This window comes from Rana temporaria, chromosome 1 (assembly GCF_905171775.1).
Source record: "Rana temporaria chromosome 1, aRanTem1.1, whole genome shotgun sequence".
NCBI classification, from domain to species: domain Eukaryota; kingdom Metazoa; phylum Chordata; class Amphibia; order Anura; family Ranidae; genus Rana; species Rana temporaria.
Window position 1 is genome coordinate 209,177,181 of NC_053489.1, and position 24,175 is coordinate 209,201,355.

The 24,175-nt window shown below is 45.2% G+C and overlaps 1 protein-coding gene across 1 annotated transcript in view; it reads left to right on the top strand.

Moving 5' to 3' along the window:
• The window catches only part of TOP3B (DNA topoisomerase III beta), a 99,731-nt gene that overhangs the window by 11,582 nt on the left and 63,974 nt on the right, over nucleotides 1-24,175 (top strand). Inside the window, exons 3-4 of the mRNA XM_040348402.1 lie at nucleotides 4,271-4,402; nucleotides 17,417-17,523. Coding sequence (XP_040204336.1) covers nucleotides 4,271-4,402; nucleotides 17,417-17,523 — 239 coding nt within the window. The remainder of the gene's footprint in view (nucleotides 1-4,270; nucleotides 4,403-17,416; nucleotides 17,524-24,175) is intronic.

Here is a 24,175-nt window from a genome sequence, read left to right on the forward strand (position 1 = left end):
GAAATTCGACGGCTGTCCCGACGTCCATACTTAACATTGGCTGCGGCATCTTTTTGGTGGTTTATCTTTACGCCTGATAATGCCTTACGTAAACGGCGTATCTTACTGCGACGGGTGTGCGTACGTTAGTGAATAGGTGTATCTTGCTCATTTGCATATTCTCAGAGTAAATCGCCGTACATGCCCCTAGTGGCCAGCGTAAATATGCAGCTAAGATACGACGGCGTAGGAGACTTACGCTGGTCGTATCTTAGCAACAGAGAAGCGTATCTCAATTTGAGCATACGCTTAAAGATACGACGGCGCTGATTCGGACTTACGACGGCGTATCTACTAATATGCCGTCGTAAGTCTTTATGAATCTGTCTAATAGTGTTCTATGGATACAACCTAGGCCCCCATCTGTCCAGACATAGATTCAGCTGGTAAATCAGGTTTTGCCTTTTAACCACTTGGCGCCCAGAGGACGTCATATGACGTCCTGGGCTTTGTGGTACTTTGTGGGGCTATATCTAAATGATGCCTGAAGCTACAGGCATCATTCAGATATCGGCATTTTCAGCCGGCTATTCCCTACACCTACGGGCGGCGAAAGGGGATGTCCTCCCCCCCCCCCCTCCCGCAGCCCTCCGGTGCTTCTACCGACTCACCTGTGCGATCAGTGAGTCGGTGACGGGAACCGCCGCCCCCCGGATGCAGATCACAGAGAATTCCGGCAGACCAGTTGGTCGCCGAAGTATGATCGTCGGAGGCCATTCCAAAAAATGACGCCGCTTCGGCTGTGAAGCGGTGATCATTTTTTTTTTTTTTTTTTTTGCCTTCCCAGCCTAGCGGTGAGATGTGGGGTCTTATTCACCTCATATCTCACTGTAAAGAGGTCCTGTCATGCATATTCCTATTACAAGGGATGTTTACATTCCTTGTAATAGGAATAAAAGTGATCAAATATCTTTTTTTTAAAGTGTCAAAATGTAAAAAAAAATAAGTAAAATTAACAATAATATATTTTTTTTAAAGTGCCCCTGTCCCTGTGTGCTCGCATGCAGAAGCAAACGCATACGTAAGACCCGCCCACATATGAAAATGGTGTTCAAACCACACATGTGAGGTATCGCCGCGAACGTTAGAGCGAGAGCAATAATTCTAGCCCTAGACCTCCCCTGTAATTGAAAACATGTAACCAGTAAAAAAATTTAAAGTGTCGCCTATGGAGATTTTTAAATACCGAAGTTTGGCGTCATTCCATGAGCGTGTGCAATTTTGAAGCATGACATGTTGGGTCACTTGGTGTAAGTTCATATTTCACATTATACAAAAAAATTGGGCTAACTTTACTGTTTTTTTTTTTTAAAGCATGAAACCGTTTTTTTTTTTAAACACGTTTGAAAAATTGCTACGCAAAAACTGTGCGAGATAAAACGTTGCAATGACCGCCATTGTATTCTCTAGGGTCTCTGCTAAAAAAAATATATATAGTGTTTGGTAGGGTTGTCCCGATACCGATGCTAGTATCGGTATAGGGATCGATTCCGAGTATTTGCGGGAGTACTTGTACTCCCGCAAATACCCCCGATACCAATATAGAATACTTCCCCCCCCGCCGCCGCATCCCGCCGCCGTGACGCCGCATCCCCGCTGCCGCCGACTGTGTAATACGCCGGGAACATTACAGCTTTGAATAGCTGTAATGATTCGCACCGCGCATAGACACTCCCCCTCGCTCGGGTAAACTGTCCAATCCCGAGCGAGGGGGAGTGTCTATACGCAGCGCGGCGCCAATCATTACAGCGATTCAAAGTTGTAATGTTCCCGGCGTATTACACAGTCGGCGGCAGCGGGGATGCAGGTAAGCGGGACATGGCTGCATGGGGGGAGACGCTGGCTGGATGGGGGGAGACGCTGGCTGGATGGGGGGAGACGCTGGCTGGATGGGGGGAGACGCTGGCTGGATGGGGGGAGACGCTGGCTGGATGGGGGGAGACGCTGGCTGGATGGGGGGAGACAATGGCTGCATGGGGGGTGACAATGGCTGCATGGGGGAATACATTGCTGGATGGGGGGTGACAATGGCTGGATGGGGGGTGACAATGGCTGAATGGGGGGAGACGCTGGCTGGATGGGGGGTGACAATGGCTGGATGGGGGGTGACAATGGCTGCATGGGGGGTGACAATGGCTGCATGGGGGAATACATTGCTGGATGGGGGGTGACAATGGCTGGATGGGGGGTGACAATGGCTGGATGGGGGGAGACAATGGCTGGATGGGGGGAGACAATGGCTGGATGGGGGGAGACAATGGCTGGATGGGGGGAGACAATGGCTGGATGGGGGGAGACAATGGCTGGATGGGGGGTGACAATGGCTGGATGGGGGGAGACAATGGCTGGATGGGGGGTGACAATGGCTGGATGGGGGGTGACAATGGCTGGATGGGGGGTGACAATGGCTGGATGGGGGGTGACAATGGCTGGATGGGGGGTGACAATGGCTGGATGGGGGGATACATGGCTGCATGGGGGGAGACAATGGCTGCATGGGGGGTGACAATGGCTGCATGGGGGGTGACAATGGCTGCATGGGGGGTGACAATGGCTGGATGGGGGGAGACAATGGCTGCATGGGGGGTGACAATGGCTGGATGGGGGGAGACAATGGCTGCATGGGGGGTGACAATGGCTGGATGGGGGGTGACAATGGCTGGATGGGGGGAGACAATGGCTGGATGGGGGGTGACAATGGCTGGATGGGGGGTGACAATGGCTGGATGGGGGGATACATGGCTGCATGGGGGGAGACAATGGCTGCATGGGGGGTGACAATGGCTGCATGGGGGGTGACAATGGCTGCATGGGGGGTGACAATGGCTGGATGGGGGGAGACAATGGCTGCATGGGGGGTGACAATGGCTGGATGGGGGGAGACAATGGCTGCATGGGGGGTGACAATGGCTGGATGGGGGGTGACAATGGCTGGATGGGGGGAGACAATGGCTGGATGGGGGGGAGACAATGGCTGGATGGGGGGGATACATTGCTGGATGGGGGGTGACAATGGCTGGATGGGGGGTGACAATGGCTGGATGGGGGGTGACAATGGCTGTATGGGGGGTGACAATGACTGGATGGGGGGATACATTGCTGCATGGGGGGTGACAATGGCTGGATGGGGGGAGACAATGGCTGGATGGGGGGAGACAATGACTGGATGGGGGGAGACAATGGCTGGATGGGGGGAGACAATGGCTGGATGGGGGGGAGACAATGGCTGGATGGGGGGGAGACAATGGCTGGATGGGGGGGGAGACAATGGCTGGATGGGGGGGAGACAATGGCTGGATGGGGGGGAGACAATGGCTGCATGGGGGGGAGACAATGGCTGCATGGGGGGGGAGACAATGGCTGCATGGGGGGGGAGACAATGGCTGCATGGGGGGGGAGACAATGGCTGCATGGGGGGAGACAATGGCTGGATGGGGGGAGACAATGGCTGGATGGGGGGAGACAATGGCTGGATGGGGGGAGACAATGGCTGCATCTGTGGGGAGACATCGCTGCATTTGGGGACACATTTAAAAAAAAGTATAGGTATTCGGTATCGGCGACTACTTGAAAAAAAGTATCGGTACTTGTACTCGGTCCTAAAAAAGTGGTATCGGGACAACCCTAGTGTTTGGGGGTTCTATGAAATTTTCTAGCAAAAAAAGATGATCTTTACATGTAGAAACGAAGTGTCAGAATTGGCCTGGGCCTGAAGTGGTTAAAAAACTAGTGTAGGAACATAGTTTGCCCAAAAAGTGTGTTCCTCCACTTATTCCTGAGCTTGAGTCACATGTGTTCCTCACTCTATTGGTCTCGAGGTGTGGTAATTAAACTCTCCGGGAATCAGTCCTTGGACCGCTGTTTCTGGGTACCCAGTGGTATGATTTTGATTTGTTTCATATTCCCTTTTGTTTTTTGACCCAAGCGTGGCTGTATTTGTATAATCCAATACTTTGCTATACGATGGTTTATTTACATTATGTATACTATGGTGCTCATGTTCAGCATATATAATGAACATGTTTTGCACACTTGTCAATAAAAAGTGATTAAAACAAAAAAAAAATACAGTATTCTCCTTTAAGTTGCTATTGATCTGTAAAATGTAAATGTGCATTTCATTTAAATGTAACTAATTTTTAAGTGTACAACTGGTTTAAGTTATTGATATGAGTGTAATTTGGGTTTATTTCAGCACATTTGCTGTTCTCACTATAGCTTTCTTTTATAGGGTCTGCCAGCACACGGAAAGGATTTAATGGCGCCTGCTCTGTACACGAGTACACGGGTTCATTCCTGGGACAGGCCATGCATTTCAAAATGACATCTGTCTGTGGTCACGTAATGAGCTTGGATTTTATAGGTATTCTTTAGATCATGGTAAACTACTTTTTCATAGTCCCATATGCAATACAGTTCTTAAAATCCAGCATGTTGGTAGCAGGAAATACCTGTAGATGAAGGGTATACAGTAAGTAAGGAAGGATAACCTGGCATGGGTGATGTCTTCCTGTTTTCTCTACTCACACATTCTGTATCTGCATTTTCCTTCACTCATTTGTCTGCCTGATGTAGACTGCACAAATCCTTTACACTTCTTTTTTTTTTTTTTATAAAAACCTCTACAAATATGTAGTTTTTATAATTATTTTTTTTCTTATTTACAGCATTTGTTAAATAGAACATATAAATAATACTACAAAATGAATGGATTTACTATAAGCATTGTGTATAATAAACACACTCTCTACGGGACAAGTTTCCTGCCAGTAAAGTTTTCACTTTACATGCAGCTCAATGTTTTTTTGTTGAGTAGAGTGTCAGAATTAGAGTACATTTTCAAGACAATTACTTCACTGACTGGCTTCCCATACACCTCTTGGTAGTCTAAGTGCAGGAAACGCAGGAAGAGGTTTAATGAGGTAGCTCAGCATGCAGCAGGGCCCTACATGAGGTCTTAATAAAAAAAAAAGGAAGGGGCAGATTTCTGAGCCACGTGTTGCATGTCTGTGAAGGAGCAAGTCACAATCTGAGGTATAGAGATCTAATGTACGGGAGCACCCTCTGCTGGCACAGCTATGATTATCTGTGGTAGTCTTGGGTTAGCTAAAGCTCTAGCTGTTGAGGAACTTGCTCCCCCAGCATGGCAAGCAAAGCATGGTTAGGGGTGTACTCCTTTATTAAGAAGGTAAAAAGTCACAGTTCAGCCATGATTGCTCCACTTAATGCCAACATTCCAAAAAGAGACCTTTTAGATTTAGGAATTTCACCAAACATGAGTTGATATGTCTGTTATTCTGAAATGTTACTTAGGTTTTGTTGCCAATATTGGACAACCTAGTTTATTATACTATGGTCTAACGGCTGTAAGGCTGCTTTCACACTGAGGCGTTTTAAATTGGGTGGGTGAGCGTCTGTTGCAATGTAAAAAATCCTGCTTGCCACATTTTTGGAGCTTGTTTGGGGAGTTAAAAAAAGACTGCACCAAAAATGCTTCTCCCCATTGAAATGAATGAAAACCACATTAGAAACGCCCACGCTAAGTGGTTTTGGTGCAGTTTTTGAGTCTTGGGTCCTTTTAAAAAGCGCACCGATAATGCTGCAAAAATGCTTCACTAACGCATAGGGGTTTTACAGGCAGTTTTCATGCGATCCAGTGTGAAAGTAACCTAAACATATATGCTTTATGTACAAATATGTGTAATTTTATGTACTTCTATTTAAAATAATGTTTAGTACTAGTGTTCAATAGAATACAAAGCAATGCTAGTAGACCCTGCACTCCATGTATGTTGTTTGCACTAGAGGTCGAGTATTCAGTTCAACTCTCCAATCACGAGAAAAGAAAACATCTTTGAATATCCCGTCACATGCAGATGCTTTCTGATGATTGGATAATTTAAGTGAATGTTAAGGGCTTGTTCACACAATGTTTGTTGAGCTGTGGCGGTCTGCTAAGTTTAATGCAAGGGCACATGGAAAATTAACACTGTTCACAATATAATGCGGAATTTTATTTATTTTTTTTTTTTTTTAAACTTAATTTTTCTTTATTGTTTTCCAGAAAATAGACATATCTGCAGATTTATATGTTTACATAGCTATAGTTTACATTGTCTGGTACAGTTACATTGTATTTCTACATATAGCCAAGCATATTTCATTTAAATTCCTTAATTTACCCCATCCCCTCCCTCTCTTCTCCCCCCTCCCACCCTCCCTATTAATATTATAAATTTATTTATAAAAAAGTAGAGGCAGATATCTTGGTCTAAATTGTCTTTTGTTTGGTTGACAGGGGGTAAAACAAAAGGGTAAATTGAGAAAGAGCGCGAAAAGAGAGATAAAAAACACAAAAAGGGAGAAAGGGTCAAATCTCAAAGACCTGGAAAGGGAATCCAGCATATCCAAAACTGGAGAGAGCGCTATTAGATTGATTTATCCTTGTCATTCGGCTTTATCATCTACTGGGATAAGAGGGGGTTTGTGATCCCCCTATAGAGACTATCTCTCTACAGATATTCCCATTTCTGTCAGCCAAGGCTCCCACACTCTTCTAAACCTGTTGTAATTTCCTTGCTTAATAAAGGCCACCCTCTCGCACCAAATCAGAGCATTGATGTTTTCAACCCAGTTCTCGACTGTTGGAGGAACATGCGCTTGCCATCTCTGTGCTATTAGCTTCCGAGCTTGGAAGAGGCACCTAAGCACGCTTTCCAATGCTCCTGCAGGGATTTTATGTTCTTCCGTGTCCCCTAGTAGGCAAGTTCTGGCCTCCGGCTCTAAAGAGGTCCTAAAGATTTTATTAATCCTATTTATCACTTCTATCCAATATCTAAAAAGCTTGGGGCATCTCCAGAACATGTGGATAAAATCTCCAGTTGCTTTGCATCTGGGGCATTCATCATTTGCATTCCAGCCTAATACAAACATTTTTTTAGGGGTGTAATAGACCCTGTGCAGTAGAAATAGATGGGACAATCTCTGCGCAGGGGCAATTGACACCAATGTTCCTCTCTGTAAGATTTGGTTCCACTGCTCAGAGGTTAGCAATCCAATGTCTCTTTCCCATCTTTCTCGGCTTTTAGAGACCCCGGTTTGACTTATGGCTTTAGCCCCCAATTTCCCATACAGTGCAGAAATTTGACCTTTTGTAATATTAGTCTGAATCATTTTAAGGAGCTCAGGGGTATGGGTCCTAACCATCGGATGGATCTTAAATTGGGTTTGGAGGGCGTGCCTGACTTGTAAATATGTAAAGAATGTTTTATTTGGTATGTTAAATTCACTCCTCAATTTCGAAAACGTTTTAATTAAGTCTCCCTCATACATGTGTAATACCCGTGTTATCCCCTGATTCTCCCAGATCTTAGGGATTTCAATATCTTTAAGTTCTGTCAAGTTTTCATTGTGCCCAAGGGGGGCATACTCAGTTACACCAGTATATCCCAGCAAAGCTTTAGTAGTTTGCCACACCTTGTTGATTAGCTTTACAGTTGGGCACTGATGGTGAAGTGAGTCTGCCTCCAGGGCTTCTATTAGGATTTTATGTGGGGACCTTAATAGGATTAATCTAAAGTCTTTATTACCCGAATTTTGAATACCACAACCCACCATGTGTTGCAACTGAGATGCCAAAAAATATGTTCTAGGTTGTGGGACCGCCATCCCCCCCTCCTTCACCGGGAGCTGCATAGTCTGCAGTCTAATTCTGGCCTGGCCTCCCTTCCACATTAACTCCCTGAATAATGTTTCCATTCGTTTGAACCATATTTGGTTCACCCAAATTGGAGAGTTGTGGAGAACGTACAGTATCTGGGGTAGCCAGATCATTTTTATCAGGTTGCATCTCCCAGCTACAGAGAGGGGGAAGCGGCCCCAAGCATCCTTCTTTAACCTCAGTCTCAACAATAGTGGAGCTATATTATTGGTGGTGTACTCCTTAACTTCACTAGTGATCCAAACCCCCAGATATTTCAATTTTGTTGATATTTTCAGCTGGGGCATTTCGGCGATTGTCTGGACCCCCAGCGGATCTAATGGGAGTAGGGCCGACTTATCCCAATTCACACTTAGCCCCGAGAATCTTCCAAACTCCTTAATCATTTGGACCACTGTAATCAACGAGCTATCCACATTTCCTATAAAAAACAGGACATCGTCCGCAAAAAGCGATATCTTGTCCTCCTCTGTACCCCTTCTAAATCCTTGTATGTCTTTATTTAATCTGGTTTTGATAGCAAGAGGTTCCATAGCAAGTGCGAACAGAAGCGGTGAAAGGGGACAACCCTGTCTCGTCCCTCTCTCAAGCTCAAATATATCTGATACTTCACCGTTGATTTTAATTTTTGCTCGTGGTTCGCTGTATAGGAGTTTGACCCACTTAATAAATGTTGGGCCAAATCCAAAGCTTTCTAATACCTTCCATAGGTATGGCCACTCGATACTATCAAAAGCTTTAGCGGCGTCTAAAGCCAGCAGAGCTCTAGGGCCCTCATTATCAATGGGAATCTGTATATTTAAGAAGGCTCTTCTGATGTTTTTGCTAGTTGACCTGTTTGGAATGAATCCTGATTGGTCAGAGTGGATAAGGCTCTCAATACACCCTTTTAAGCGATCTGCCAGTACTTTGGCAAGGATTTTTGCATCTGTACAGAGCAATGATATTGGGCGGTAGGAAATCGGGTCTAGTTTATCCTTTCCCTCTTTATGGATTACAACAATCGTTGCCTCCATCATGGAGGAGGGAAGCTGCCCTTCTAAAAAAGCGCTTTTCAATGTCTGAAGCAATTCTGGTAGCAAAGCTCCACCAAAGCGCCTATAGATCTCTATTGGGAGCCCGTCCGGGCCGGGTGCTTTGTGGCTGGACATCCCCGCTACTGCCCTCTGTAATTCTTCCAATGTAACTGGAGAGTCCAACTTTTCCCTATCTTTATCTGATAGTGTTGGAGTTGGGATTCCCTGGAAGAAGATTTCCATTCCTTCGTTTCCTCCCCTTGATTTGTAGAGAGATTTATAAAAGCCGTGGAATATTTGTCTTATCTTACTACCGTCCGTAGAGATATCACCTGTTAAGGACCTAATTGCCAAAATATTTGAAGAGGGGGAGTTGGCCCGAGTCAGCAAGGACAAGACTCGCCCCACTTTCTCCCCCTCCCCAAATTGGGTTTGTCTTTGAAATATTCGATGGTTCTCTGCCTTTCTCATAGTAGCCATTTTATAGACCTTCTGTTTGTCGAGCCACTCTCTTTGCCTGCTTGGGGACGGGGTCTCAATATATCTTTGTTCGGCTACCATCACTTCCCTTCTAAGGTCCTCCTCCCATATCCTAGACTCTCTCTGTACCCTTGCCACTCTCTGGATTAGCAAACCCCTCAAATAAGCCTTCAGCGAATCCCAGACCACTCCAGGCTTTGCCGAGCCTGTGTTTATTTCGACATATTCTTTCAGGCTATTTAACAGCTCCTGTGAGTCTCCCAACAGCTCAAGCCAGTATGGACTAATTTTCCACTCTCTTTGAGAGGTGTTCTTACTCCTCCTAATCACTAAGTCCAATGGTGAGTGGTCCGAGATTCCCCTTGGCCCATATTCTATCTTCTCAACCATGCACAGAGCCAACTCGTTTCCCATGGCCATGTCGATTCTGGACAAAGTAGCATGGGAGCTAGATAGACAAGAATACTGTCGGATACAAGGATGTCGGGTACGCCAAATGTCCTTTAATCCCATCTCATCCAGAAATTGGGCCAGTCGGCTCCCTTGTTCCATATTTGAATCGTATGTCGAGGGGAATCTGTCATAGGCTCTGTCTAGCACTTCATTATAGTCTCCTACTGCTATTAAGGGAATGTCAGTTTTGTCCAACATAAATTCCACTAATTTCTGTAAGACATCAAACTTAAATGGGGGGGGGGATGTAAATATTGGCGATAATATACTGCTTATTTTCAATAGAGCAGGCCAGGAACACATACCGCCCCTGCTCGTCTATCAAACTTCTCTCACATGTAAATGGCACACCTTTCCCCACCATTATGCTCACTCCTCTCGAATATGAGGAGTGTACAGAATGGTAGCGAAACGGGAATTTTCGTAGACCCAGTTGGGTCATCGTGTCCTTGGTCAGGTGTGTCTCCTGTAAGCAGAGTATCCCTGGCCCCCTTCCCTCCATTGAGGCCAGCACCAGTGCTTTCTTAGTGGGGTCCCCTAGCCCTCGTACGTTCCATGATTTAATCCTCAAAGCCATGGACTAAATAAAGTACTAATGACATAAAATAAGCATAGTATAGAGCAACCAATTTTTTCTCATCCCCTTCTCTCTCCTCTTCCCCATCCCTCTGCCACTTATCAAAACCAAGACCTCTCCTCTCCTCTATGATGACCAAGATACCTCTTTCCCCCAAAATTCCCTCCCACTTTTCCCCTCCCATCCTCCCCCTTCCCCAATCTCCCCTCCCCCCTGCCCACCTGGGCTTCCCCATAGGGCTTCACCTGTGACCTCACCACCCTCACCTAACCACAAACATCCTCCCATTCTCGCACTTATTCACCTCTCTCCCTCAGCAGAGGAGCGAGAGCCTCTCATCTCCCCCCCCATCCCCCTAATCAAATTCAAGTTCCGAGCCTCCATCTCTCAGGGCCGAGAAAGAGAATATCTGCCTCCCCCCCCCCCTCCCAAAAAAAAAAAAAAGGGGGGGAAAGGGGGGGGAAATAAAGAAAGGAGGAAGGAGAAGAGGGACTCCACGGTTGATCAAGTTAGTCCAATTATCGATCAACTTACCCAACCTACATGATTGGCGTCATTAGCGTAGTAAGAGTGAACATAGTACCCCCCCACCCCCGAGTTAGTTGGGTAAACCAATTATCCGTGTGTGTGGTAACTCAGGCAGACTAGAACCTCTAATAATGTATAAATAAGCATAATACAAAAAGTGTCAATAAAGTGTCAATCAATTCAAAGCAACACCCTCTATACCCCAAATGCCCCCCTTCCCCTTACAGAAAAAGACGGGTCCCCCTCCCTCCCCCTCCCCCACCACCTACCCCCTCTCCCTGAAACAAGAAGAGAAAGCCTCAAAGTAGTGGAATATTTAGTGCCATTAATCTTATAGTGCAAGTTTCCTTGTATACCCAATCGAACTATATATATATATATATATATATATATATATACATTAAAAAAATATATAAAATATATATATATATATATATATATATATATATAAAAAAAAAAAATTTTCAGCTAATTGTCTGTACATATACAGACTTAAAAACTTAAACAGATTAGGATCATTAGCAACTTGCTATATGAACATTGTGTGGCTATATAAATAACAGTAAGTGACAATAAGTACGTATCACGCCCTCCCAAACAAACCAAAAAAAAAACCAAAAAAAAAAGGGGGGGGGGACCTCCCCCCCCCCTTCCCCTTAAAAAAAAAAAAAAAAAAAACCCACAGAACAGACAAGAAACAAACAAACCTCCCCCCCCCCATATAATCAAATAGTGAGTCATTATAGTGTTATTGTTCTACAATGTTATTCTCCTTGTGTAATCAATCAAATTGTGAAACCCCCCCCCCCCCCCACAAAATAGTGAGACTTTATAGTGTTATTCATCTTATAGTGTTTCTTTCTTTTTTTCCTCTTTCTCCTTGTGTAGGCAATCAGGTTGTGAGAAAAAGGGGAAAAAAAAAAAAAAAAAAAAGAAAGGCATAACTATAAAAAAAAAAAAAAAAAGGCATAACTATTACTTAAAAAAAAAAAGGAAAAAGGAATGCCCCTCCAAAAAGAAAAAGGGGGGAGACATATAGTTATGTTGTATTGATGTCTAGAGATCCTTGCTGTTTGTCTCCAGCCATTGTGCCACCTCTGCCGGTGAGTTGAAAAAAAAGGTTCGGCCCAAGGCTGTAACCCGTAAACGGGCCGGGTACTGTAAGGCGTAGACCACCTTATGTTGCTGTAGGGTGCGCTTTATTTGCGTAAATTCCGCTCTGCGTTTTTGTAGGTCTGGAGAGAAGTCGGGGTAAAATGAAATTCTTGCTCCGTTGTACGTAATATCTCCTCTTTCCCTGGCTTTTTGTAGAAGAGTGACTTTATCGCCATAGTAGAAGAGCTTAAAAAGTAGTGATCTAGGACGCCCTCCTTCCTGCGGGGGTTTGAAAGGAACTCGATGGGCCCTCTCAATGGAGAAAAAGGGTGAGAAAGTGTCAGGGCCAAAGATTTCCCTGAGCCAGCCCTCAATGAAGGATATAGTGTTGGGCCCCTCACTTCGTTCCGGAAGACCAATCACTCGAACGTTATTTCTTCGAAGTCTGTTCTCGATTTCATCTAGTTTGGCTGCTTGTTGATTCGTTTTCTCCTGTAGTTCTCCGAGTTCCTTCTCAAATGGATATAGGGTGTCCTCTACCATACTAACTCGTTCCTCCAGGGTAGTAACTCGTTCGACAGTCTTGCGCATGTCTTGATGAATTGAAGCAAGTTCATCCCTCAGGCTCTTTAGCTGGTTGTCGAAGCCTACCATGAATTCCTTACAATCATTGACAGCCCGCAGAACATCCTTCAATGTGGGCTCATCTACTGGTTCAGGACTGGGTAGGGTGGTGAGATCTGGTATCGCAGGCGCAGCCAATGCAGATGCATTTCCGTGTGCCTCCCCCCCAGGTCCCTTGGCGGTCTGGGCCTTAGTCGCGGTTGAGTTTGTGGGGTTAATTGATTTAAGGACCCCCGACCCCTGACTTTTCCTAGCAGTCGATGCTCCTACAGGGCCCTTAATATGTGTAACTGATGGCGATAGGCCTCCTTTTATAGGGGATTGCGATTGTACTTGTGGTGCAGGCTGAGAGGGGTGAAAAAAGCGCTCCAGCTTAGCCGCCGCAGCCTGACTACCCTTCTCTTTCCCCTTAGTGGATCGTGTGTTAGGGGCCCCCTCTAAGTGTTGCTGGTCCTCAGACCCGCGTTTATTGGTCATGGTGAACATGGGGATAGGAGGAAAAAAAGGAAGCCACAAAGAGAGATGGCTCACCAGTGGTAGGACAAAAAAAAAAAAAAAAAAAAAGGGGGGGGGGGGGTGGATCTACTAGCAGCGCCTCAATACTATCGGTACTGTCAGGGACCCCCTATCCTAGCAGTCTATGATAGTCCATATAGGAGCGCAATCTCCTTTTGGGGTTAAGTAGCCTGCAGATTATATAAGTTTATGGTTCTTATGTTATAGCATGTGTCCCATATGCGTTAACCATCACTCTTTGCAAGTAAGAAAAGCAGTCAATATTTGTAGGTTTTTAAATCCACTCCTCCCTTTTCTCTCCCCCTTTCTACGGATCACAGTCTATTAAGAGTAGAGGTAACACAGATAACACTGGGATTCAGCAAAGTCTCAGATGCCAGAGGATAGAGCAGCCACCAGGGGCCTTAAATGGCTATATCTGCATATTGAAGCAGTCTCCTTACCGGTATCTCCGTTCACAGTGTCCCGGTCCTGTATAGTCCCCTCTATCCCCTCCGGTTGCACCTCTGATGGGGCCCGTCGCTACCATCCAGCTCTCCAGTCTGTCTCTCCAGCTCTAGCCAGCGTGTCAGCGTGTCGGTCAGACCCCCCTCGCAGGGTCCCGTAATCTCGCGATATCTCGAGTGCGGCGTCGAGGAAGCTCTGGTTCCACCCTCCTCTCCTGCAGAGTGCGATGCGATCCGGCCAAGCAAATCAACGGGCGCGCAGCCAGTAGGCAGCCGGGGGACCCTCTCGCCGTCCGGTATCCAGCAGCCCCGACACAGCTCGACACTCCTCCTTCAGCTCTGGTCAGTCAAAGAGGCGGGAGGCAAAGGCAGATCTCAAGGATCTTTTAGGATGGCAAGCTCTGTGGGCAAGGATCCATTGTTAGGTGCCGTGGTTCTCACGGGGACGGGGAGGTGCAGAGGCTCTCACACCCTCATGCTTCCATCTCTCTCACTCTCTCTCCCTCTATATAATGCGGAATTTAGGTGCATTGCAGCAAGCTGCATAAAAATACTGTGGTACCTAGAGTTAAAGTGTTACTAAACCTTCATTTTTTTTTTTTTTTAGCTTAATGCATTGCGTGCATTAAGGTAAAAAAAAAATTCAGTGTCCCTGTGCCCCCCCCCCCCCCCCTTCCCTGTGTGAAATGGAAGAGAGGGGAGAAAAGATCATCTCTGTGCACAGCTGCATGTATTCTCCCCTTTTCCTCTTTACACTGCATTCGAGCAGCCAGAGGAAGTAGGGGGCAGGCCTAAATCCTGCTGTGTAAGTCTATGGAGCGTAGTTCCATAGACACACAGCTCGGGAGCGCGGGGACTACCTCTCCCCATAGGCAGCGACTGCAGAAGAAGAGGAGGAGCCAAGATCGCCGCTGGGGACCCCAAAAAAAGGAGGACCGGGGCTGCTCTGAGCAATGCCACTGCACAGAGCAGGTAAGTATAACATGTTTGTCATTTTGATTAAAAACAAAAATTAAGTTTAGTAACACTTTAAAGGGAGTGTCTATTTATGACACTTTAATAAAGTTAAAAATAAAAGTCTATAGTGTCATCTATTTTAACAATGCCAATGCACACCAGTACACATGCTTCATAGTGTGTGTGCTGGTCTGATCCAGTCTTCACCCAACTTATGTAGTCAAATTTCTCATCTTCTTTAGTAATTATAGTTCTATCACATATTTAGAGCCCCTTGACACTTTGGGGCATATTTACAAAGCAGTGAATATGACATTCACCAGTAGTGAATTGCTGTCTTTTAAAAGACATGCTCTAGGATGATTTACATGCAGTGAATGTCTGGAATGTCAAGTTTGCTTCTTTATAAATATACCCCTTTGTGCCTCAGAGAAAGAGCACACGCTTGGATTCCCAACTAAGACATTCAGCGTTGCTATCTGGTTGAACCATAGTTCACATTTTTATATATGCATTCAATCTAAATGTTGTTATCCAAATCACATATAAATAAAATGCAACAAAATTGACATTTGATGATCAATCTGAGGTGCAAACTATGTAGCGTTAAAATTTATTTTTAAAATCTTACAGTGAAAAAAAAGTTTAAACTCTTAGTGCGTTAAATTATTTTTCTCTAGATTTCTGTGTGTTACTCATTATCATGCGGTGTTTACAATTACTGAGGACATCTGGTGGTTAATCTCTGTAATGATTCTTCAATACAGGAGTAATATGTGTCTTGTAGCACTAGGCAGCACAATATTCTTGGCACTCATTGATAAATACAGAATTGAGCTGTTTTACACGTCTGGTAAGCTTTTGACAAAGGCCTTCTTATCCTGATCTTTGTTCTCACAAATATTTCCAAGTCTGGTACTGTGAAGCTATCATTGAATTGTATAAATTTAATTTGGTAGAGATCTCAAAATATTTTTTGTAGACAGTAGCCTGTTTTATATTGTGATGTACACATAAGTATTGCTGTATATGTTGTATTACAGTACACTATGTTACAACCACATCCACTTGTTTTCAGAATTCTATATAAAAGTGTTACTTAAATATATATATATTTTTTATATTAAAATTACAAACAAGTTATAGGAGGCTCTGTGCAATGGTATTGCATAGAGCCTCCCCAAACATCCTCTTCTTGGGTCCATGCTCCTCCTCCTCCGTGTCTCCTCCATTGAAAGTGCTTCCCATGGGGGCAGACGTGCAGGCTAGCTCCAGAGCCAGGCTGTGTGTCAATAGACACACATAGTGCAGCTTGGCCTTGTCCCCTGCTTCCTCCTCAAAAAATTTGATTGACAGCAACAAGAGCCAATGGCTCCCACTGCTTCTCCAGTGTCAGTAAGGAGAGAGAGCAGCGATGGTACTCTCTGGCACAGCGCTGGATCAAGATTAGGTTCAGGTAAGCATTTAGGGGGAGCTAATCCTGGAAGTTTTTTTTTTATCTTAAAGTGTTTGTTCTAAAGCCTAAACATTTTTTAATGCATTCCTCAAAGCTGGCTCCCAATGTCTGTGTCTACAGCATTTACAATCACTTTAATGCAGATAATATTAGTTCTACTGCGCTATGACTAAAAGTGGAACAATACTGACTGCTGCAGATGCCAGTAAGCTAATCCGTAGCTAATGGGGTAAATATAATGTAAAGGTGGTGCTGCGCTGTCAAATAATAATGTGATCAAGTACTGTGATAAATAGTGAAATAGATATATATAAATGCAAATGCAGCAATGATAATATCTTCCAAAATAAATTGCCAAGTGCCGTACTTGACATACTAATAAAGCATCCACCAACATTAAAGTGCAGTGATTGTGATATACATAACAAATGCAAGCATCAATAAATAAACGTCCAACAGATAGACACTAGAGGTCTGATAAATAATGTGTAATAAGTGACTTGGTGAATAAAGTGACTTCTATGGGGGTAGAATCCCCATCGAGCACCATTCACCATAAAGGCCTACAAGGTGGATATGCTTCTGTAGGACCCTTTTGAAACAAGTGGAGATGTACAGTAATGCGAGAGGCTTGTGAGCATCGAGGTATCATCACAATGGTGAAGGAAAAGGCACCAGTCACTTTGTTCACCAAGTCACTTATTGCACATTATTTATCAGACCACTAGTGTCTGTCTGTTGGATGTTTGCATTTGTTATGTATATCACATTAATCACTGCACTTTCATGATGTTGGTTAATGCTTTATTTGTATGTTAAAGCGGGGGTTCACCCTAAAAACTATTTTCTAACATTACATTGACATGACTCTCGACAATGACAGTATGCCGTTTTTTTTTTTTTGCTGTACATACCTCGTACAGCTATTTTCTTCCCTGGCTTCCGGGTAGTGAATCCTGCGGGAGTGGGCGTTCCTATCCAGCAGGTGATTGACGTGATGACAAAAACTACCTCCCCCCGTCGCATAAGGAGCGTCACGAGTTGCCGAAAGAAGCCGAACGGCGAGTCGGCGCTATACGGCGCCTGCGCACCGACGTTCGGCTTCTTTCGGCAACTCGTGACACGCTGTATGTGCCGGTGGGAAGCATGTCAATCAATTAGCATGTGAATAGGAACGCCCAGTCCCGCAGGATTACATACCCGAAAGCCGCGGTGAAAATATAGATAAAACAGTATGTACGGCAAGAAAATAAAAAAGGTCAGCATAATGTCATTTTTACAACTCGGCTCAATGTAATGTTAGAATTTTTTTTTAGGGTGAACCCCCGCTTTAAGGTAGAAAAAAAAACTTTTGGCCTTTGCAACCTCTTTAAGTTCAAACATGATTAGTTTATCAGCCAGCTTTGCTTTTGCATGCTGTGAAAAGGAATGAGGAAATGAAAGTATAAAGATATATCTTTTCTACCATTTAAACACTTATTAATTTTTTTTATTTATTTTGTCTTTCAGGCAAATATAACAACTGGGATAAAGTAGACCCGGCAGAGCTGTTCAGTAAAGCACCCACAGAGAAGAAAGAGGCCAACCCCAAGCTCAGCATGGTGAAGTTCTTGCAGGTTAGAGACAGATGCTCACTTACTTTCCAGGGTTTTACTAGAATAATATTTCAGTCTTTAAATATCTTCATTATAACAGTTATTGCAACTCTAGCTATCTCTATGGCATTATGAACCACCGGTTTCAAATATCAATCACCATGCCCAAAAGACTGTACTAAACCAAATGTCTTTGCTTGTGGTGTGGTGTCCTGTCTCATTGAGGCTGCCCTTAAAGGGGTTGTAAAGGTAAAAAATGTTTTCCCCAAATAGCTTCCTTTTACCTTAGTGCAGTCCTCCTCCTTCTCCTCTTCTGAGAAATCCTCACTTCCTGTTCTGTCTGTAACTCCACACAGTAAAGCTAGGCTTTCTACCTGGTGTGGAGTGTCGTGCTCGCATGACACTCCACACCAGGGAGAAAGCCTTGCATTACTGTGTGGAGTTACAGACGGAAGAACAGGAAGTGAGGATTTCTCAGAAGAAATAAGGACATTTAAAAGCAAAATGGAAGGATGAGGTAAGTGAAGGAGGACTGCACTAAGGTAAAGGAAGCTATTTAGGGAAAACATTCTTTACCTTTTACACCCCCTTTAACACTACATTCTCATTCTCAGCAGTTAGAGTAGTCTTGTGACTTCTATGAGTGTCTGGTTAAAGCTTGTAGGAGGAGTTTTCATTCTCCCACGATTGTCCTATGAGAATGCAGGACTCATAACCTTCTGTCTGGACAGTGCTGATTTGTTCTGTGCTAATCACATGAACCCTCCCAAGAAAAAAATAACTCTCTAGCAATGCACACCTGCATGTGCAGCTTGTCCCCTAGCTCTGTAAATATCAGAAGATATATTGGTGACAATGAGAGAAGGAGATGATCAGAGAAGACAGGATTAAACAGCCTTTTTACACAGTGCAGAGGAATAACCCCTTAGGTTCCACAGTGAGTATACCAAGCATGCTTTACTTGCATATACAGACTGGATTTACAGTCGTGGGTTTAGTAACACTTTAAGGACGCGGAGGCCGGTCTTCCGATCTGCTCCTTAACCAGCTATTCACTGGTTGTTAAAGACACCGGCAGTCCCGCGCCTTAACACTGCAGCTACTAAGCGTAGCTTACACACTAGGCTAACACTGATAAACACAGGCAAAAACGCTAAAACATTAGTTTATTTTGTTTGGTGTTTTTACAGCAGTTTTTGGCTTTCTATTGTGCATGAGGCCTTAAAATTACGCCTGAATGCTTAACCTTTCCCTATAATCATGATTCTAACAATTCACCCCTAAAGTGCAAGCTTTAAGCTGGCCATACATTGATTGCTGGCTGAAATTTGAACAGTGGGTGGCCCTGTTGGCACCATACCGCCCGACATTCTTTTTTTTTTTTTTTATTCAAAAATGGTTTTATTGGACATTATGTACATACCGGGTAATCATGCGTGTTTACAAGAGCAATACAATGACAACGGTAAATTAAAGAGTAGACATGAATACAGTAATTAACATATTTCAGGTCAGATATTGGAATACAAACATCTTGGCTAACTGTGTGCGTTCGGTAATTACAATCAAGGCGTGTGTAATACCACTGAGTACTCCGGGGGCCCATCAAGCAAGGCTTGCCGAATCACTCAGCCATTGGTCCCAGACTTTGTTGTATTTAGTAGGGCAACCCCTGTTGATGTAGAGACATTTTTTATATGGGAGGCTACCATTAATTGCAGATTTCCATTCTGCAAAAGTGGGGGGTGTTGGCCTCATCCACTGCCTGGCAATGACTCTCCTGGCTAAGGCCCGTACACACGAGAGGATCGATCCGCTGAAATTGATCCGCTGACTGGTTTCAGCGGATAGATCCCCTGGTGTGTACAATCCAGCGGATCTGTTTCCGCGGATTTTTGTCCCCGGGGATGGATTTCCAGCGGATAATTTCCTAACATGCTAAGAAATCTATCCGCTGGAATCCATTCCAACGGATTGATCCGCTGGTCTGTACAGACTCACCGGATCAATCCGTCCGAATCCATCCCCCGCATGCGTCGTAATGATTCGACGCATGCGTGGAAGTCCTTATATGACAGCGTCGCCGCGTCATCATCGCGGCGACGGCGCAACGCGTCACCGCGGACGGAATTCCGCTGGGATTTTGATCTCATGGTTAGTACAACCATGAGATCAAAATCCGCCAGAGGATTTATCTGCGGAAACGGTCCGGAGGACCGTTTCCGCGGATAAATCCTCTCGCGTGTACTAGGCATAAGAAGAGCGTTTCATGTAGAAAAAATTTCAGGAATTTTTCGATCTGATTCAGGGAATATCCCCAATAGACACAGTTTTGGGTTCAGAGTGAGAGGCAAGCCCATGGTATCATGAATAAAGTCAACAATTTACTTACAGAAACCCTGAATTACTGGGCAGGACACGCATGCACATCGGGCAAGAGTTGTGGTGATCTTTTTTAAATCTGGAGACCCGTAAGGGTGTAAGGTATGACCGATGCAAAATACATAATTGTGTCAACCTATCAGACAGCTTGGGGGACACCGCCTTACAGGTATCCAGGGCCTCACTCCATTCCTCATCCTCCATTTCTCCCACTTTCCCAGCGTGGTTTAATGTCATAGGCTAGTTTCGTCGAGGAAGGAGTGATAAGCATGTTATAGAAAGAAGATATACGTTTTTGGGGGTCTGTACTCTTAACTATAGCAATGATTGAGTTGGGAGAGGGCTGTGGGGCATCATCTGGAAATTGTGCGATCAGGGCATGGCGCACCTGAAGGTAACTGAAGATCCTAGTGTGGGAGTGCAAATTCGTCCTGAGGGGCATGGAAGGCCTTGAGTTCCCCATCAGAAAGAAGATGGTGTAGAAAGCATATCCCACTTGTGCTCCAAATTTCTGAATCGGGAATTTGAGTCAGTTCTAGCAGGCGTTTATTGTGCCACAGTGGGGTGATCCCTAGCTTATCCATGGCAATGTCCCAAATTCGTCTGTAGTGGTACAGTAGAGTGGTCCTTCCGGCCGACTCAGTACCCTGTGAACCCACCACTATCACACTAATAGGGTCTACTGAATGTTGCGCCCAAGTGAGGCAGCTAAGAGTGCTAAAATCTATTTGTCTGTCTTATCAGTGTGGAATAGTTGGGATAGTTGAGACGCTTTGTAGTAGGATTTTAGGTCGGGCATGGCCGTTCCTCCTAAATCAGTGGAGTTCTTGAGGGAGCGCCAGGCCAGTTTATGTCTGTTGCTGCCCCAAACAAAAGGTTTAAGTAAAGATTCAAAACATTTAAAGTGTTTAAGGGGGGTGTTAACTGGGGAATGCCAGATAACATGGAGTATTTTGGGGAGTAGAATCATTTTTATTAGGTTGATACGTCCCCAGACGCCCAAGGGTAGGCGGCACCATATTTGAATTTTGGATTTAATTAATGTGTATAAGGGTGTTAACGTTCCTTTCGTCAGTCCCTGTATTCTTGGATTTCCTCAGATGGAGATGGCTAGAGGCTCTGCTGCCAGAGCATATAATAGCGGAGACAGCGGGCATCCCTGTTGCGTGCCCCTAAGGAGGCTAAACACCTCAGACAGACAGCCATTGGCCACCACTTTAGCCAAAGGATTCTGATAGAGGAGTCCAATCCATTTGATGAATTTAGCACCCAAGCCATATCTCTCCAAATATCTCCAAAGATACCCCCAAAGAATCGAACGCCTTGGCTGTGTCTAGCGCCACTACTACCCGTTCGCCTACATTAGCATGTGTAGCTTGAAGATTGATATAAAGCTTTCTAAGGTTAAAGGAGGTGTTGCGACCGGGCATAAATCCCGCTTGACCTTTATGGGCTACAATTACTTGGTTGAGACAAATAGCCAGGACCTTCGCTTGGATTTTGATATCTACTTGGAGTAAAGATAGGGGCCTATATGATTCTGCGTAACCCGGGTCTTTTCCCAGCTTGGTAATGAGTACTATAAGCGCTTCTCTCATTGAATGTGACAGACTAAAGTTTTCGAACAAGTAGTTTGGGGGTAAGTAGCCCACAGTATTGTGCATAAAACTCAATGTAAAACTCAATGGGTAATCCATCCGAGCCCGGGGCTTTAGACCTGGCAAAACTTGCTATGGCATGCGCTATCTTGTCTGTGGTGATGGGCGCCTCAAGCAGAGACACCTGTTCTACTGTCAATTGTGGGAGTGAGCCATTCGCAGGGAAGTCGTGCATCTGCGTTTTGTCCGGAGGCGCCCTAGACGTGTACAGTTCTGCAAAGAATTTTTAAAATTGAGATGTGACCCGAGGGGGGTCTGTAATGAACCCACCCTCCTGCCCATGCAAGGAAATAATTACCGGTGGCCGGTCCTTACTGTGTACCATGTAAGCTAGTAATTTGCCCGCCTTATCCCCGTGTTCAAAGAACTTTTGCCTGGAGAAAAAGAGTTTACGTCTGGCTTTTTCATAATGCAATTGGTTAACTACCCGTGTTTGCAGTTTAAGAAGGTCCGCCTGGGCAGGAAATGGGTCTAATGCGTATTGTTGTTCTGTGGAGGTTAGTTCAGCTATGGCCCTTTCAAAAGCAACAGCGGAATCACCCTTTATCTTATTAATAACCGCTTTAAGAGAAGAGCGTGCATGCAGTTTAAAGTCGCACACTCCTGCCGGCGAGGCCGAGGGATTATTATCTGTGAAATATTGTTTCAGCTCATTTAGGAGATTGTCATCCTTCGGCAGCAGAGAAAGACAAAAGGGATTAAGGCTCCATGATTTGGGTGGTTTGTTAACGTGGACACTATAGGTGATCCAGTAGGGACTACGATTAGATAGAATTTGTGGGCCAAATGCAGCGTCCCTCAGCCTCGGCAGCAGGGCCCGGGACAGTAGAATGAGATCAATGTGGGATATAGTGTTGTGCGTGGCCGAGGAACACAAGTATTTCCTGACATGGGGATTTAGGTGTCCACTAGGTTAAAATTAGACAGTAATCTGGAAAATCTAGTGCCATGCGTGGATACCGTAAGTAAACCTGTGGGCCGCAATCTGTCCAAACCGGAATTAAGTGTTTCATTAAAGTCACCCAACCAGATTGTCTGCACTGTGGGGTAGCGGGACATGTACGTGAAGCCTTCCGTAATAATTGTGACACTAAAAAGAGGGGGTACATAAAATGCCATCACTTGGAAGGGTTCTCTATACATTTTAACGTGCAAGAAGATGTAGCACCCCTGTGGGTCAGAGGAAGCATCGCTAAGTTCAAAATGTAGGGATTTGGCCACAAGAATCGAAACTCCACGAGCATAGCCCGTATGGGTAGAGTGTACAGCCCACCCAATCCACGGTTGGTGGAGCGCCAACTGAAGGTGGCCCTCCACATGTGTCTCAACCACCACAGTGACATCTGCTTGTTGCTTCTTGAGAAAGGCGAGGGCTGCCAACCATTACATTTTGTCACGGAGGCCCCTCATATTTCACTTAAGAAACTTTATGGTAGCCATAGTATTAGCATTTGTATCTGTATAACTTCACAGCCCACAGAATTAGTAAAACACAGAAACACATCAGACCTCTATACTAACACCTTATTCCTTAAATCTGGCTGTGTAGGATAGTCATTAAGAGCCAGAGTGTACCATATCCATAGTAAAGTTACTCCCACCGCCCTACACCCTCCCCAACTGGTGTGGGCATCAACCCAAAACTTTGTGCACACAGCCCTCAGGAAGAAGGGGCTGAAAACTGACACAAGGGGATACTGATCATAGACATGAAACATTTGAACCAGGTGCAAAAAAGGAACATGTCACCTGTGGTCGTATTATTACAGTCCCCGAGGTCGACCAGTAAAACTAGAGCCTGCAAAAAACAACGAGCAGAGCTCCATGTCCAGCCCCCCAGGTGTATTCCTGTTTCCCAAGGAAGGGTCGGGCGAAATCACGCTGCACCTTGCACGTTTCTGGCAGGTCAGCAGTGTAACTGGAGTCTCAGTGATAATAGTAAAAGATCAGTTGAATTTGTAAAATACACAGTAGTAATGAAACCCTGTGTGCGTACAACCAAGCATCCAGGAGTTGATGCTGAGAGAACTCTCTGTGCAGCGGCAGCATGTCCTGCAGTATGTGGCATCATTGGGCACAGTGTTCATATGGTTCAGGGGTAAAGAGTGGAAGCAGTGGGTAGGTGGCAAAGTACGTTATGGCATGCCATGAGATTAAAGTAGTGGGGAAGTACTGACGGCAATAAAGCTGAAGAAGTGCGTGGAGGCCTCTGATCTCCCCAGCCCATATGGACAAGCATTGCAGACGGCTGGTATGGTGGTAAGCGTGCCGAGCCTCCGGGGGCGTCCCCCTCTGACGCAAGGGGAAACCAGGGCTTACCCAGTGATGTGACAGGTGACCCACCCCCCTCTAATGCAACGGGAAACCTACGCTACATCAGAGGGGGCAGGGTCACCCGTCACATCCCTTGCATCAGAGGGGGACGGGTTTACGTGACGGGTGGCCCCGTCCTCCGCTACATAAGACCTGTCAGGCTGCGGCAACGTCATTCCCAGGGTGTCTCTGATGGAAACAGGATGCGCTACGCTGGACATCTCATCGCTGGAGCCTGGACTTGGATGGAGAGGAGACAATCCATCGCTGGACCCCAGAGAGGAGAGCATCCATCGCAGGATACCGACAGCATTGGAGTG